The 13,286-nt window shown below is 29.3% G+C and overlaps 1 protein-coding gene across 1 annotated transcript; it reads right to left on the reverse strand.

Moving 5' to 3' along the window:
- Window positions 1-548: 548 nt before the first annotated feature.
- On the reverse strand, window positions 549-12,296 carry LOC113367923. Its single transcript, XM_026609495.1, has 11 exons — window positions 12,063-12,296; window positions 9,503-9,650; window positions 7,623-7,789; window positions 6,248-6,464; window positions 6,083-6,184; window positions 5,882-6,020; window positions 3,756-3,967; window positions 3,536-3,696; window positions 1,408-1,506; window positions 1,200-1,336; window positions 549-1,136 (listed from the first exon to the last, which is right to left on the reverse strand). Exons 1-11 carry the CDS (start codon window positions 12,294-12,296, stop codon window positions 1,097-1,099), a joined length of 1,656 nt encoding a protein of 551 aa, XP_026465280.1. The 3' UTR covers window positions 549-1,096.
- Between the last annotated feature and the right edge of the window lie 990 nt (window positions 12,297-13,286).

Here is a 13,286-nt window from a genome sequence, read left to right on the forward strand (position 1 = left end):
TTGCCTAGTGGATGGGTACCATAAAGGAATCTAAAACTTACCTCAAAGACTTCATCCTCATATTGGTCACTGGTGTCTAGAACTTTTATATCATTTGCCAGAGATTCCTTGTTTTTGTTTCCACAAAATAGGATATTCTTGGCCAGAAGTTCACTTGATGAGCTGTATACAGGTTTGTAGGAAAAATTTGGAGTTGACAAATCTGGATCACTGCTAATTGATGTCTCGGTCTTGGTCTTAGGTGGTGGATCCAGTAAATTGGTGTCAAAGTCCACAGTGTCTTGATTTGCACAAAATTCTGGCTTCCTTGTGTCTTTATTTTGGTCCAGGGCATTTGGTCCAAGATTTGTGTCGGCCTGTTCAAGTAAATCCACCAAAAACTGGTGTCTTTTGTCCCTATCTCTAGACAGACCAGGTTTTTCTGGTGTGCTTGCCAAAAATGCACAAGAGTTGTGTTTGGTCGTGTTATCTGCAGAATTTTCTGATGCATCGGGCAGATTTTGAAAGAAACTTTGGTCACTACTGATAGACATAGTTCCAGATTTTTCATCAAGGTTGTCTGCAAGTTTTGTAGTTTACTCCAGTTTTTTTGCTAGAAGATCCTTGGTGCACTATAATATTTGGATAAATATGCTGAAACTCTTCCACATTTATTTGCAAAAAATCTTCTGTACATTCAGGCATGTCCAAGATATTTTTTGGTTCCAAAATAGACAAGTTGTCATTGCATTTAAATTTCTTAATAGTCCTTGGTCCTGTTAAAGAACCAGCAAAGTCATCACTAAAGTGCATCAGATCATTTTCCTTATTTCCTGATGCTACTTTTTTGGTATCAATTGGATCTGGCTGGTTCAAATCCTGACTGGTGCCAAAGTTTTCCCATCATCCACCTGCCAAGATCCTGGTTCATTCCCATTATCATGTAGATCAATCAAATCTCCACACTTTGCTTCAACTTTAGGCTTACAACTCTGTACCAACAGTTGTTCCTCGTGTGCAATTATCAGCTCCACCAAAAAATGAGGAGGTCCTGAATGTGTTGCCAAGATTTCTGTGGCTTTATCAAAATTTTGAAGACCGTGAAGATTTTGCTGGTTTACTGAAATAATTTCATCACCCACTCGAGTCTACCATCCCTGATGAAAAATACACACAAAGGTAAAGAATATGAAGGTTGAATTAAATCATTTACCATGTACCTGTCAACTAAGCCTTGTTCAATTTTGGAAATAATGTATCTTGGTTCCTGCTCGTTCATCCTGATAAGTCTGATGCCCAATGGTTGGTTAGCAGATTGTTTTTGCAACATGATCCTACGAAACCTGGTGCGTTTATCCTGAAAAAAAAAATAAAACAAGGTCAATGGATTTGTATGGGTTTATTTAGTTATCCAGTTGTTGTAGTTACCTTAATACTTGTTATCCTGCTCTCAAAGTCCAAAACTTCACCAACAGTAGTTCCCAGAGAGGATTCTGAATCGTGCAAAGAACTGCCATCAGAACAAGCCTGCAAGTAAAAAATAACTAGCTGTAAGTGGAATTCTGCCTTAGGGCATCGTGCCTTAAGGCAAATTGCTGATTAACATTTTTGAAAAAAAATTACTTCGAAAAAATAAGATTTTTGAGAAACTATAAATTTGACAAAAAATTACCTTTTTTGTAAAAAAAAAAATTGAAAAAAAAAAATTAATTAAATTTTTTTTTTTGAAAAAAAAATGTTTTCTTTATTTTGACATATGTTGGAAGATCTGAACTTTTTTTCAAAGCAATCGTACTGCTTTAAATGCATAGAGACAAAATATAAAGCGCGTAAGCGCCGCGTCGCTGTCTAACGCATAAGCATTGGTACGGAACCCATAGGAATGTAGACAAAATTTATACTTATTGTTAAAATCTCTATAAAATATCTGATAATTTGATGGGCATATGTCTAATGATCATTTTTGACCGCCAAATGGCATTTTTTTTACTTTTTTCGTTATATCTCCGAAACCGCTAAACCTGCCCTTATAAAAATTTGATCAAATCTTCATCTTGTCAATAAAAGTAGAATGTTTTTTGAATTATTCAAATCCGACGCTCCGTTCTCTTAAAAACTGAATTACCGTTTTCGGCACTTTTTGCCCCGTATCTTCGGAACGGCTAAACCTGCCTTCGCCAAAAAGTAATCAGCACGTTTCCTTATCAATACGAATCTAATGTTTTTTGAATTATTCAAATCCGTTGATCCGTGTTCTCAAAATCGTCGACGAAAATTTGTACACACATACATCCATTTTTTCTAAGGTATGCCAAAATATTCAGAAACCTCTGAAACGTAAAAACATAAAAATTTTCATTTTCGATTTTTTTGCGATTACTATAACTTACCCTACGGGAAGTTAAAAATGTAAAACTAGTGGTATATGGCATGGTGCTTTAGGGAAAATTGCTGGTAGTAAATTTGTCAAATATTACATTTTCATTGGACAAATAGTTTTAAAGTTACAAGAGTTGTAATAAATAAGTACATAAACTATTTGCTGAACTTTATATAGTACAGTGGGCCAAAATAGACCAAAACGTTGGTACGTCAATTATAGGCATGTGGGTACTCATTTGAAAAGTCTTGATTTCAAGTTCAAAAAAACATAGGGTTCCGTACCAAGTATATTTTAGTTTATGATAGTATATTTCTGTATCTGTCACGTCAAATATGGGCATGTGGGTACTCATTTAAAAGGTCTTGATGAGCCCTATTCAAATTTCTAGCTAAAAAAAATGTAGGGTTCCGTACCAAGTATATTTTAGTTTATGATAGTATATTTCTGTATCTGTCACGTCAAATATGGGCATGTGGGTACTCATTTAAAAGGTCTTGATGAGCCCAATTCAAATTTCTAGTTCAAAAAATAATAGGGTTCCGTACCAAGTATATTTTAGTTTATGATAGTATATTTCTGTATCTGTCATGTCAAATATGGGCATGTGGGTACTCGTTGAAAAGGTCTTGATGAGCCCAATTCAAATTTCTAGCTCAAACAATTGCAGGGTTCCGTACCAAGTATATTTCTGTATCTGTCACGTCAAATATGGGCATGTGGGTATTCATTGAAAAGGTCTTGATGAGCCCAATTCAAATTTCTAGCTAAAAAAATTGTAGGGTTCCGTATCAAGTATATTTTAGTTTATGATGGTACATTTCTGTATTTAATTCTAATTTTGAAGATTTTTGGTTTTTGCTCACAAATTTTATATACTAGATAAAATTTACTACATTTCCATTAAAACAGTTATATACACTCCGATATAAAAGTTTTGAATAAAACGACTATGAATTTGATATTTTATTATTTAGCAATAAATATGTAGAAAACTCGGGTCATTTTTTTGGTTTTTGTCAAATAACTCACAAATTTTATATGCAAGCACCCTTTTTAAGTTACATAGGGTAAAACTAGATAAAATTTACTACATTTTCATTAAAACAGTTATATACACTCCAATATAAAAGTTGGACTTTGAATGTGATATGATAAATGCAAGTACAAACTTACCGATCCTTCGTTGACACCACTATCAGCATCCAAATCCTGCACCCGACTTGCCTTATTCGACACACCAGCATTGGAATTATTAGAATTAACAAGAATCTTCAACCCGCCACCTCCACCATCGCTGTCGTATCCTGATTCGTTGCTGGAGACATCAGTTCTACCTAAAAAAATAAAAGACACATAAAAACCATGAACAAAACACACAGATGTATCAACTTACCTCGTCCCCAAGTTCTAACAAATGCTTTCTTATTGTCCAAAACCAAATCTGTGGAAAATCTTCTTGGACGTAAAACATCTTGGTCTGTGGTTCTTGGATGACTGATACCCAATTCAGCAATAGAACAACGTCGTCTTGATTGATTTAAATTATTACCATTAGCAAACAATGAAGCTGCAGCAAAACTTTGGTCCAAAGATACTGCTGATGATCTGATAAAAAAAGAGTGCGATTGAAGTAAAACTTTTTTGTAAAATAAATGCATATGGTAACACTCGTGATGCAGACATTTAGTAATGTCAACCATTATACATATTTATATAATAATGAATTATAAATTATATATTGATAATACGATGATGTAATTAAAGTCATACTTCAAATACGACATGATCGGTTTGTCATTGTAATTAGAATTTAGGACTTGGACCTTCATTAGAGAGAAATGAAGTAATTGCTGATTAATAAATTCTATAATATTCGTTCACACAGTGGATTATGTAAAACAACGCCTAAACAAATATTGTTTTCGCAACTTCACTCACCATGTAATAATTGTGTTTGAAGAACTTTGTGTAATTAAAATTGACATACACTCATTGCCTGCTTGTTTTTTTTTCTGCTTTTTCGCTGGGAATACAGTCTCATTGTTTGAACAGCTTTAATAACTGTCTTGCCAATAAAAATAACTTTCATTTTCATAACCTCAAAAATATATAGCAACCACGAACAACACAAATTATTTCAATAATCTTACATTTTTTACACAGCACAGATTTTTCACTTGTTTTGTTATTCTCACTATAATTATTAACTAAAGACGACATAAAATATTCTTCTAATCCACACATTTTTTATAAAATCAAGATTTTTAATATCACGTAACCTTAAAATCTATAACGACATTTCGGCCATTTTTCCCTCTCGATTTTTACATTCAGAATGAATAGTTAAAGCGTCCTCCACTCAGACGCGAGGGCGCTGCTTTTGACGTTCAAATTAATGGCGCTAAATTTGAAATGAAAATTAACGAATGTAATTGAAACTAAATTTGGTATTACACTCGTATTATGTTTTGTAATAGTACAATAATAATAAAAATATACTAGATAATATTATATTATAATATTATCTAGCGCTGCTTTTGGCATTCAAATTAATGGCACTAAGTTTGAATTGAAATTTAACGAATTTTAGTAATCGGATATTCGAAACTGAACTTGGTATTACACTCGTATTATGTCTTGTAATAATATAATAATAATAAAAATATACTAGATAATATTATATTATAATATTATCTAGTGTTGCTTTTGGCATTCAAATTAATGGCGCTAAATTTGAAATAAAAATTAACAAATTTCAGCAATCAGGTATTTGAAACTAGATTTGGAATTACACTCGTATTATGTTTTGTAATGATACGATAATAACAAATATATACTAGATAATATTATATTATAATATTATCTAGTGCTGCTTTTAGCATTTAAATTAATGGCGTTAAATTTGAAATGAAAATTAACTTAATTTTATTTAAAATTAAATTAATTTTAGTAATTCAGGTATTTGAAACTATATTTGGTACAACAATCGTACTATGTTTTGTAACAATCGTACTATGTTTTGTAACAATCGTACTATGTTTTGTAACAATATAATAATAATAAAAATATACTAGATAATGTTATGTTATAATAAATATATTTTAAAATCGAAATATAAACTAGTTGAAAGTGGCATTTAGCCTTAAGACAAGTTGCAAGGTGTAAGAATTGACCAAAAAAATGTTCCGAGTTTTTTTATTTATTGCTAAATAATGAAATATCAAATTCAAAGTCGTTTAATTCAAATCCTTTATATCGGAGTGTATATAACTGTTTTAATGAAAACGAAGTAAATTTGATCTAGTTGCACCCTATCTAACTTAAAAAAAGTGCTTGCATATAAAATTTGTGAGTTATTTAACAAAAACCAAAAAAATGTCCCGAGTTTTCTATATATTGCTAAACATACTTTTTCACAAATGCAAGCACAGATTTACTCCCTAGTCCCTAGTCGTACTTAAAAAAGTTTTACTTAAAAAAAAACAGCAAGATAAAATAGATGATACTCATTATAATTACCTTCGTCTGTTGGACATTACTGGATCAAAAATTAGATCATGTTCTGGGTACCAGTTTTTGTTCCTGAGACAAGGTGCTTCTGATCTTATGGATAAAGATGAATCTCTGCCTGTTCGTGATAACATTTGCTGGTTACAATCTAAAAAAAGATAAATTTTTAATAAATACTTGGTTCAACATTGTTCATAATATCCTTACCACCTTCTTCAGGTAAAGCTGATAATTTGGAACTTCTCAAAAAGGCGTAAGGAAAATTTGCACGCTTAAATTGCACTTGTTGCTGGTGAGAAGTATCTTCAATACCTGGATAGAAAATATTTTTAAGACATTGCAGGTGATTGTCTACGATTTTTGCCTGGTAAATACCTTCACCAGCAGCCAAATCATCACAACTGGAGGCTTTAGACTTCCTCCTGATGGTATTTGTGCCCTCAGAACTTTGCAAACAAATTTTACTACCCTCAGACTTCTTCTGGTCTTTTTTCTGGTTAAAAAAGACACCATCTGTAGGGTCATCACATCTGATATAAGACGAAGCTGTAAGTTGGGATGTCGACAAGGATCTGTACAAAGGATTTGAAGGCTGCAAATAGAAAAAAATATTTAACACTTGCAATAAACCCTAGTAACTTGGTAAAACTATACTGCCAAGTTTTACCAAGTTACTAGGGTTTGTCGATTTTTAAAAACCGGTTTTAAAAACCGGTTTTTTGGCGAAAATTATGGAATTCGAAAACCGTTTTTTAGTGAAAAAAGTCGGTTTTCACTGTATAAATGGAAAATGACAAGTATATAGCCAAATATAAACGATAGATGAAAGCGTTTTGATTCTCAAAATCATATCGATTCAATAGCATTTGATATCTTATCAGTCTGCAATGGTTCCCAGAAAGGTTTTATATATATTAATTTAGATTTTTATACCAGTGTATGTATTAATTTAATTCAGTGTGTCTTCTTCTTGAAGAAGTAACTTCCTCTACTCAAACTTAAAAAAAAGAGTTTTAAACCCTAGAAGCCACAAATAAAAAAACCAAAAACTTAGAATTATTATATCAGGCTTTAAAATAATTAAGCATAATTTGGTCGCAAGTATGAGAGTATTTTCTATTCCAGGAAATTTTGTGAGTAAACAAAGACACGTCTAAGTAGCAATTCTATAGACGTTCTCAGTTTTTTGAAATCATATTTTATTAAACAAAAAACAATTAGAATGTTTAAAATTAATTAGTTAAAATTGCTCGAAACAGCTATACCCGAGTTTAGCTCAATTGTTTTTAAAACTAAAATGATATTAGCAAGTATGTATCAACATGTATCTAATATTTTTTTATTTATTTTTATTTAATGAATTTTTTTATTTAAAAATGTATTATTTTTATTTATTCGGAAACTTTCCTTTCACTATGATAAAATATTTTCATTCTTATATATGAAAATGATGCATGAATAACGAATAATTATTTTCAAAGTTATTTAATCAAGATAAGCTATTATTTTTAGTTCTACTAATTAAACTTAAAATAATTTTGTTTACTATCCATAAAATTGAACAATAAATAAATTCAGTCAAATACTGCTCTAAATTACACTAAATTTTCGGATAAATACAGAATATTCGAGCAAAAATTTATTTTCTATATAAAATTCGAAAACCGGTTAAAACCGGTTTTTTAGTAAAATTAAAATTCGAAAACCGGTTTTCTGAAATGTCGGTTTTTGTATAAACCCTACAAGTTACCTCTAAATTTATTTGTTGGTCTGCTTGGAAATTTTGTGGTTGTGTATTTGTGACCAGCAGTCCCATACTGGAAGTTCTGCTGAACATTCTTCTGATATCTTCAGCAATTGTGCTTTTGTTTTGAGGGTTGTCAGATGATGGATAGAGGAGACAACTTGCAGAACCTCCTGAGGTAAAAGATAGATGGTCAAAAAAAATTTTATGATGTTATTGGTTGGGTCAAATCTTATATATATAAAAATGGAGCTCTCGATCAAATGATTCGGTAAAACTCGAAAACGGCTAAACCGATTTGGCCAGTCTTAGTCTTGAAAAATTCGTGGCAATCAGTAGGTTGCCGGAAAGGTGAGATATTATTTCAAAATCGCGTAGAAACTTTACATTTTTAATTTGAAATTTTTTATAGAAGCTTAATTTAAATAAAACAATGGACGGTGGCTAATACGTCAAATGTCAAACGTTTTTGACAGATGATGTTTATTTACGTTTAATATGATGCTTTACGTGAATATTATTTAATTATGATTAAATTGTAGTAAGTAAATTTGTTTGTAGTTTTAACGTTAGTAAATGGATTGCAAGTGTTACTAGAGACTCAAAACATCAACTTTTTTGAAATGTTAATATGAAAATGCACTTTTTGGCATATTTTTCTCAAACACGGTGTTCTGAAAGATGTCATTTCTATAATTATATACTCATTGGTATTTATAAAGCATTTTCTAAGTTATATTATTATTTATATATGTTATTTAAATTCAGAACCTAAATTTGGTATCGATCAAAGGGACATTTTGCCGAATAACATATTCCCAGTTATAAATTTCCGGAATTTATTGAAGAATATATAGTAATATATGAAGGTCCGGGGTTGAAAAGGTCCACCACCGATGTGTCAAAAACCAGTACAATTAAGCATTGTTTTACAACAATATTTGAAAGTAGAGGGAAAAAGATGTATAACCAGCTATAAGCTAGATTCTTATGACTTTGCTATCGGAAGATAAACAGTAATCTTTGAAAATCCATAATAAAAGTATTTTCTTCCGTTGGTAGTTTTTCAGCATTACTTAAAATGGTTATTATTTTGTAAAATACCTTTAAAATTATAATAAGGCTTTAAACCTTTTGCCACCTCTCCGTTACAAGTTACCCCGCATATGGGGTAAAAAGGTCTCGATAACAAATTTTTGAAAGACATAAAAAAGCACATTTCTACAATGATGAAGTAACTTTTACTGAACGTAGTCAGATAATTGTTCGTCTGAAATGTATTGTTTGTTGTGATATAATTGGTTTGGTTTTTATAATATAATTAATATTTGCTCAAAGTCAAATTGGACCATTGTGCTTCGCCCTGCTCTACATATATACTTTTTATTAAATTTACTTTACTTCATCGAATGTTACTTGAATCTTTTCAAAAAGCAGGTCAAAGAAGAAATACTTAATTCATTTTCTATCTTTCTTCGGAGAAATTTGGAATTTTTTTATAAGTTCAGTAGTATTATTTACAATTATACACAAAATCCAGAATCCAAAAAAAAATCTCGAAAACTCGAAACGTAATCAATAATTCGAAAGACCAAAAAAGACTTGGATCGGATTATATCATATTGTTTTCTATAGAAAGTGTATAAAACTTGCAGTTTGATTGTATTGACAAAATATATAGACAAACGAATGGGGTTTATTGTTTTTATAATACCTCATTGTATACAGCATTCAAACAACACATCTTTATACACTTAAAGTATTAATATTTTTGATTCTCTATAAATTGTTCAGAATATACCTTACTTAGCAAAACAACGTTTGCCGGGTCAGCTAGTATAAATATAAATATAAATATAAATATATATCTGTCTATTTCTACTTACCGATTTGTTTACTTTTATCAAATCCTTCGAACCCATGTATGGAGTTCCTCAAAGTGTTATATTTGCTGCCGTGCAACGTGTTATTATTCACATTAATAACATTATCATTAGGCTTGTATGTTTTGCCAAATCTCCACGAAGGTTTTTCCTAAAAATTTGAGTTTCAACACGTTGTTGCTCATGTGTAGCCACGTCAACAGATGGTCTTCGTAAAATATCCAACTTTTTACCCATTTTTCGACCCCAGGTGAAACCTAAGGGGTAAATATGACAATATATACATATATATATATATATATATATATATATATATATATACAGTGGTGTTGTCGAGCCGGAACGCGCCGGAACGTCGTTCCGGCAAATCATTTTTGAGCCGGAACGCGTTCCGGCAAGAAAAAATATAAAAACATCGCTACATACAGAAAATGATTTAATAAGTATATTTTATAAATTATTATTCAACTAATTTTTATCAAATGTTCTTATTATTGTAATAAACGTCGTTCCAGCAAATCATTTTTGGGGCGGAACGCGTTCCGGCAAGAAAAAATATAAAAACATCGCTACATACAGAAAATGATTTAATAAGTAAATTTTATACGTTATTATTCAACTAATTTTTATTAAATGTTATTATTGTAATAAACATACATATATGTGCACAAAATGGGTTTTGTAATAATTTTTTGTTTCTTTCCTTTTCGAATGGAACTGGAAAAACATAAAAACCGGTTTTTAAATTTTAGCGTTCCGGAAAAAAATATTAGCACAAAACCACTGGTTTTATCAAAGTCGTTTTTAATTTAGTAACAAATTGAGGTGTATGAACTTCTTATAGAAAAAATAATATTTGTAAATTAAATCTTACATTCATTCGCATTTCTTATACGCTAACATCTACATCATAGGTTCCTATTCACGTATTTTTATAGCCTTACGTGTGCCTATACGTTGCATTCTATACTACACGCCTTACATCTGTACCGTACGCTATATTTCATTATATACTCTCAAATCCCTACATTGTACTACATTAGGTATATACCGAATACACCTAACCTATATCTACTATATATCCTATTACCTATAATTTTCCTTACACGCTACATTAACCCTACCGAGATTCGAACCCGGGTCCGCCGCGTGGCACGCGACGACCTTATCCACTACACCACCGTAACGCTACAATCAACCGTCTTTTTTCGCGTGTCGTCGCGCGCACCTCAGTATTAATTATCTAATTAATTAGAAAATGACCCGCGGAAACAACAGTGCGTCCCATATTATATTATTAGTGGGGGCACCCGATAGGGTAATGGTTAAGGTGCGCGACTTCCACGCGGAGGTCCCGGGTTCAATTCCCGGTATAGGCAATAGATAGGTAGAGATAATACATAGGGCGTAAGGTAAACCTATATAGTATAGGTGAATATATAAAGTAAGAAGTAAAAGGTCTGTAGGTATATAATAAGTTAATGACGGTATAGGTATCTCACGGTATGATAGATAATAGATATTTATCGATGATATACAATAATATAATATAGTATGATAGGTAATAGGTTATCTATCATATTATTAGGTTAAGTCTTATAAAGTATTGTAATCAATCTTGAGTACTTTTATATCATAATAAATAACTGTAGGTATTAATGAATACAAATAACACCAGAATAAATATGATTAATGTCATTGAAGAATATAAATTATGTACTCAATGATTCCCTCATACTTGTACAATTTAATGTATAGACTAGCTGTGTATAACAGAGTTAATTATATAAAAAGTCAATATATTAGATTTGTGAGTTCTTATCGAAATATATCAAATTTTTGAACCGGATTTTAAATTTTAGCGTTCCGGCAAAAAAAATATTAGCACAACACCACTGTATATATATATTATATATATATATTAACAATAAATATCGATTTATAGTCGAAAATTTATATGATAAGTGATTAAAACATTATAGATCACGATAAAAAAGCGACATATTGAATTTAACATTAATCATAAACAAAATTTTGATAGTTCAAAAAAAAGAATTTTTAACGACTTCAATAAGAAACAAATAAATTAATTATTCCAAGTTATGTTATAGGCAATATTGCCGATTAAATTATAGATATAAATTATATCATATTATATTAAATTTCGACCAAGAAGGAGATATTTTGGCATTTAAAAATTTAGTGCATATTGGATATATAAAATTGACATTCAATATTTTTAAATTAAATGCAAAAGTAAAAAATCTAATATTTATATTTAAAATTATATATTTAGATAATGGTACTGCGTTGATTCAGACTAAAATCTAATTTATACATTGAATAAAAAAAGTCACTATTTGACATAAATAAAATTAAAATAAACAAACCACTATGAAGCGTTGGAATTAATTATCGAAATGTAAAGAAATTTGTGTAATAAAAATATAACATTATTTTTAATATATCACGTATATTATAAGAACTTCTGCAAAGCGGCAAATATTTTGATGACAAAACAACGTTTGCCGGATCAGCTAGTATATATATAATTAACATATACTTCACCTCTTTTATTATCCTTGTGGTCATCAAAATCCCTCTGGTTGGCTCCTGATTTCTGGATTTCTGGATTTTTTATCCTGTTGTCCATTTTGTGACAATATCTCAAATCCAGTTCGGATTTTGTCATTTTTAAAAATCCACCATTTTCACTTTCGCTCGAACTCGAATTTTTTCGTTCGAATTGAGGAAGAATTTGGTGTTCTTGGGAATTTGTTTTGCGGAAAAGACGCATTTTTAATAGAAATAAGGGTAACAATTTTTTTTAATTTAATTAAATGTGTAATAAACGTTTGAAAAGACAAAATTTGGGATTTTGTTAAAGAAATAAAATTTTAAAATACTAAATTCAATTTTGAACTCATTTTTTGTGATAGACTTCGTCTTTGTTTAAATAATGTATTAAAGGTTTAAATTAAATTTGAAAATTTATATAAATGTAAATATTGTTTATTTGATTTCTACTTTAGCATGTTTAAATACATATAAATTGCACATAAATATAAATATATATAATTTGTATAATTTAAAGAGTACAAACTCGTTTTAGATTTTTGACCAAAATTTGCCTGTTTATATATATAATATTTATTATAAATTCGTATTAATTTATTAAATATTAATAATTGTTTTATAATTTGAATACTAAATAGTTATATAGTTTTTAAAAGTATTAGCAATTAAAATTTGCTAACATAACTAATAATAAATATAAAATTTTGAGAAAACTTTAGTCCCATATATTTATTAGTAATAAATATGTTTAAATATTTCTTATTTTTTATTGAAATAAAATATATAAATATATATAATAAAACAATAAATTTATATTAAAAATTTGTTTAAATAATTTAATACTTATTTATATATTTCTTTTACAATTAAATTTACAAATATTTAAATTTACAAAATATTAAATATTTAAGTTTGTTCAAATATAGGTTAAAATGTATTAAAATAAAATAATACTATTATGTTGTATATAAATATAAAAAATACTGTTTTTTTTGAAAATGATTTAAAATCTGAGTGATTTAAGATCTGAGATTATTATTTTATTATATATTTATATATATTTAATTTTATCTGCTTATATATTTAAGTAATATACAAAATATTTTTTATTAATTATTGAAATTTATTTATATTTTTATTTATATTTTATGTTTCATTTATATAAGGCAGTAATTAAATATTTTTAAATTTAAGGCAACATGATTGAAAT

The sequence above is a fragment of the Ctenocephalides felis genome, unplaced genomic scaffold (genome assembly GCF_003426905.1).
Source record: "Ctenocephalides felis isolate EL2017-DRISC unplaced genomic scaffold, ASM342690v1 CF-g0.4_SCAFFOLD_01170, whole genome shotgun sequence".
In the NCBI taxonomy this organism is placed as follows: Eukaryota; Metazoa; Arthropoda; class Insecta; order Siphonaptera; family Pulicidae; genus Ctenocephalides; species Ctenocephalides felis.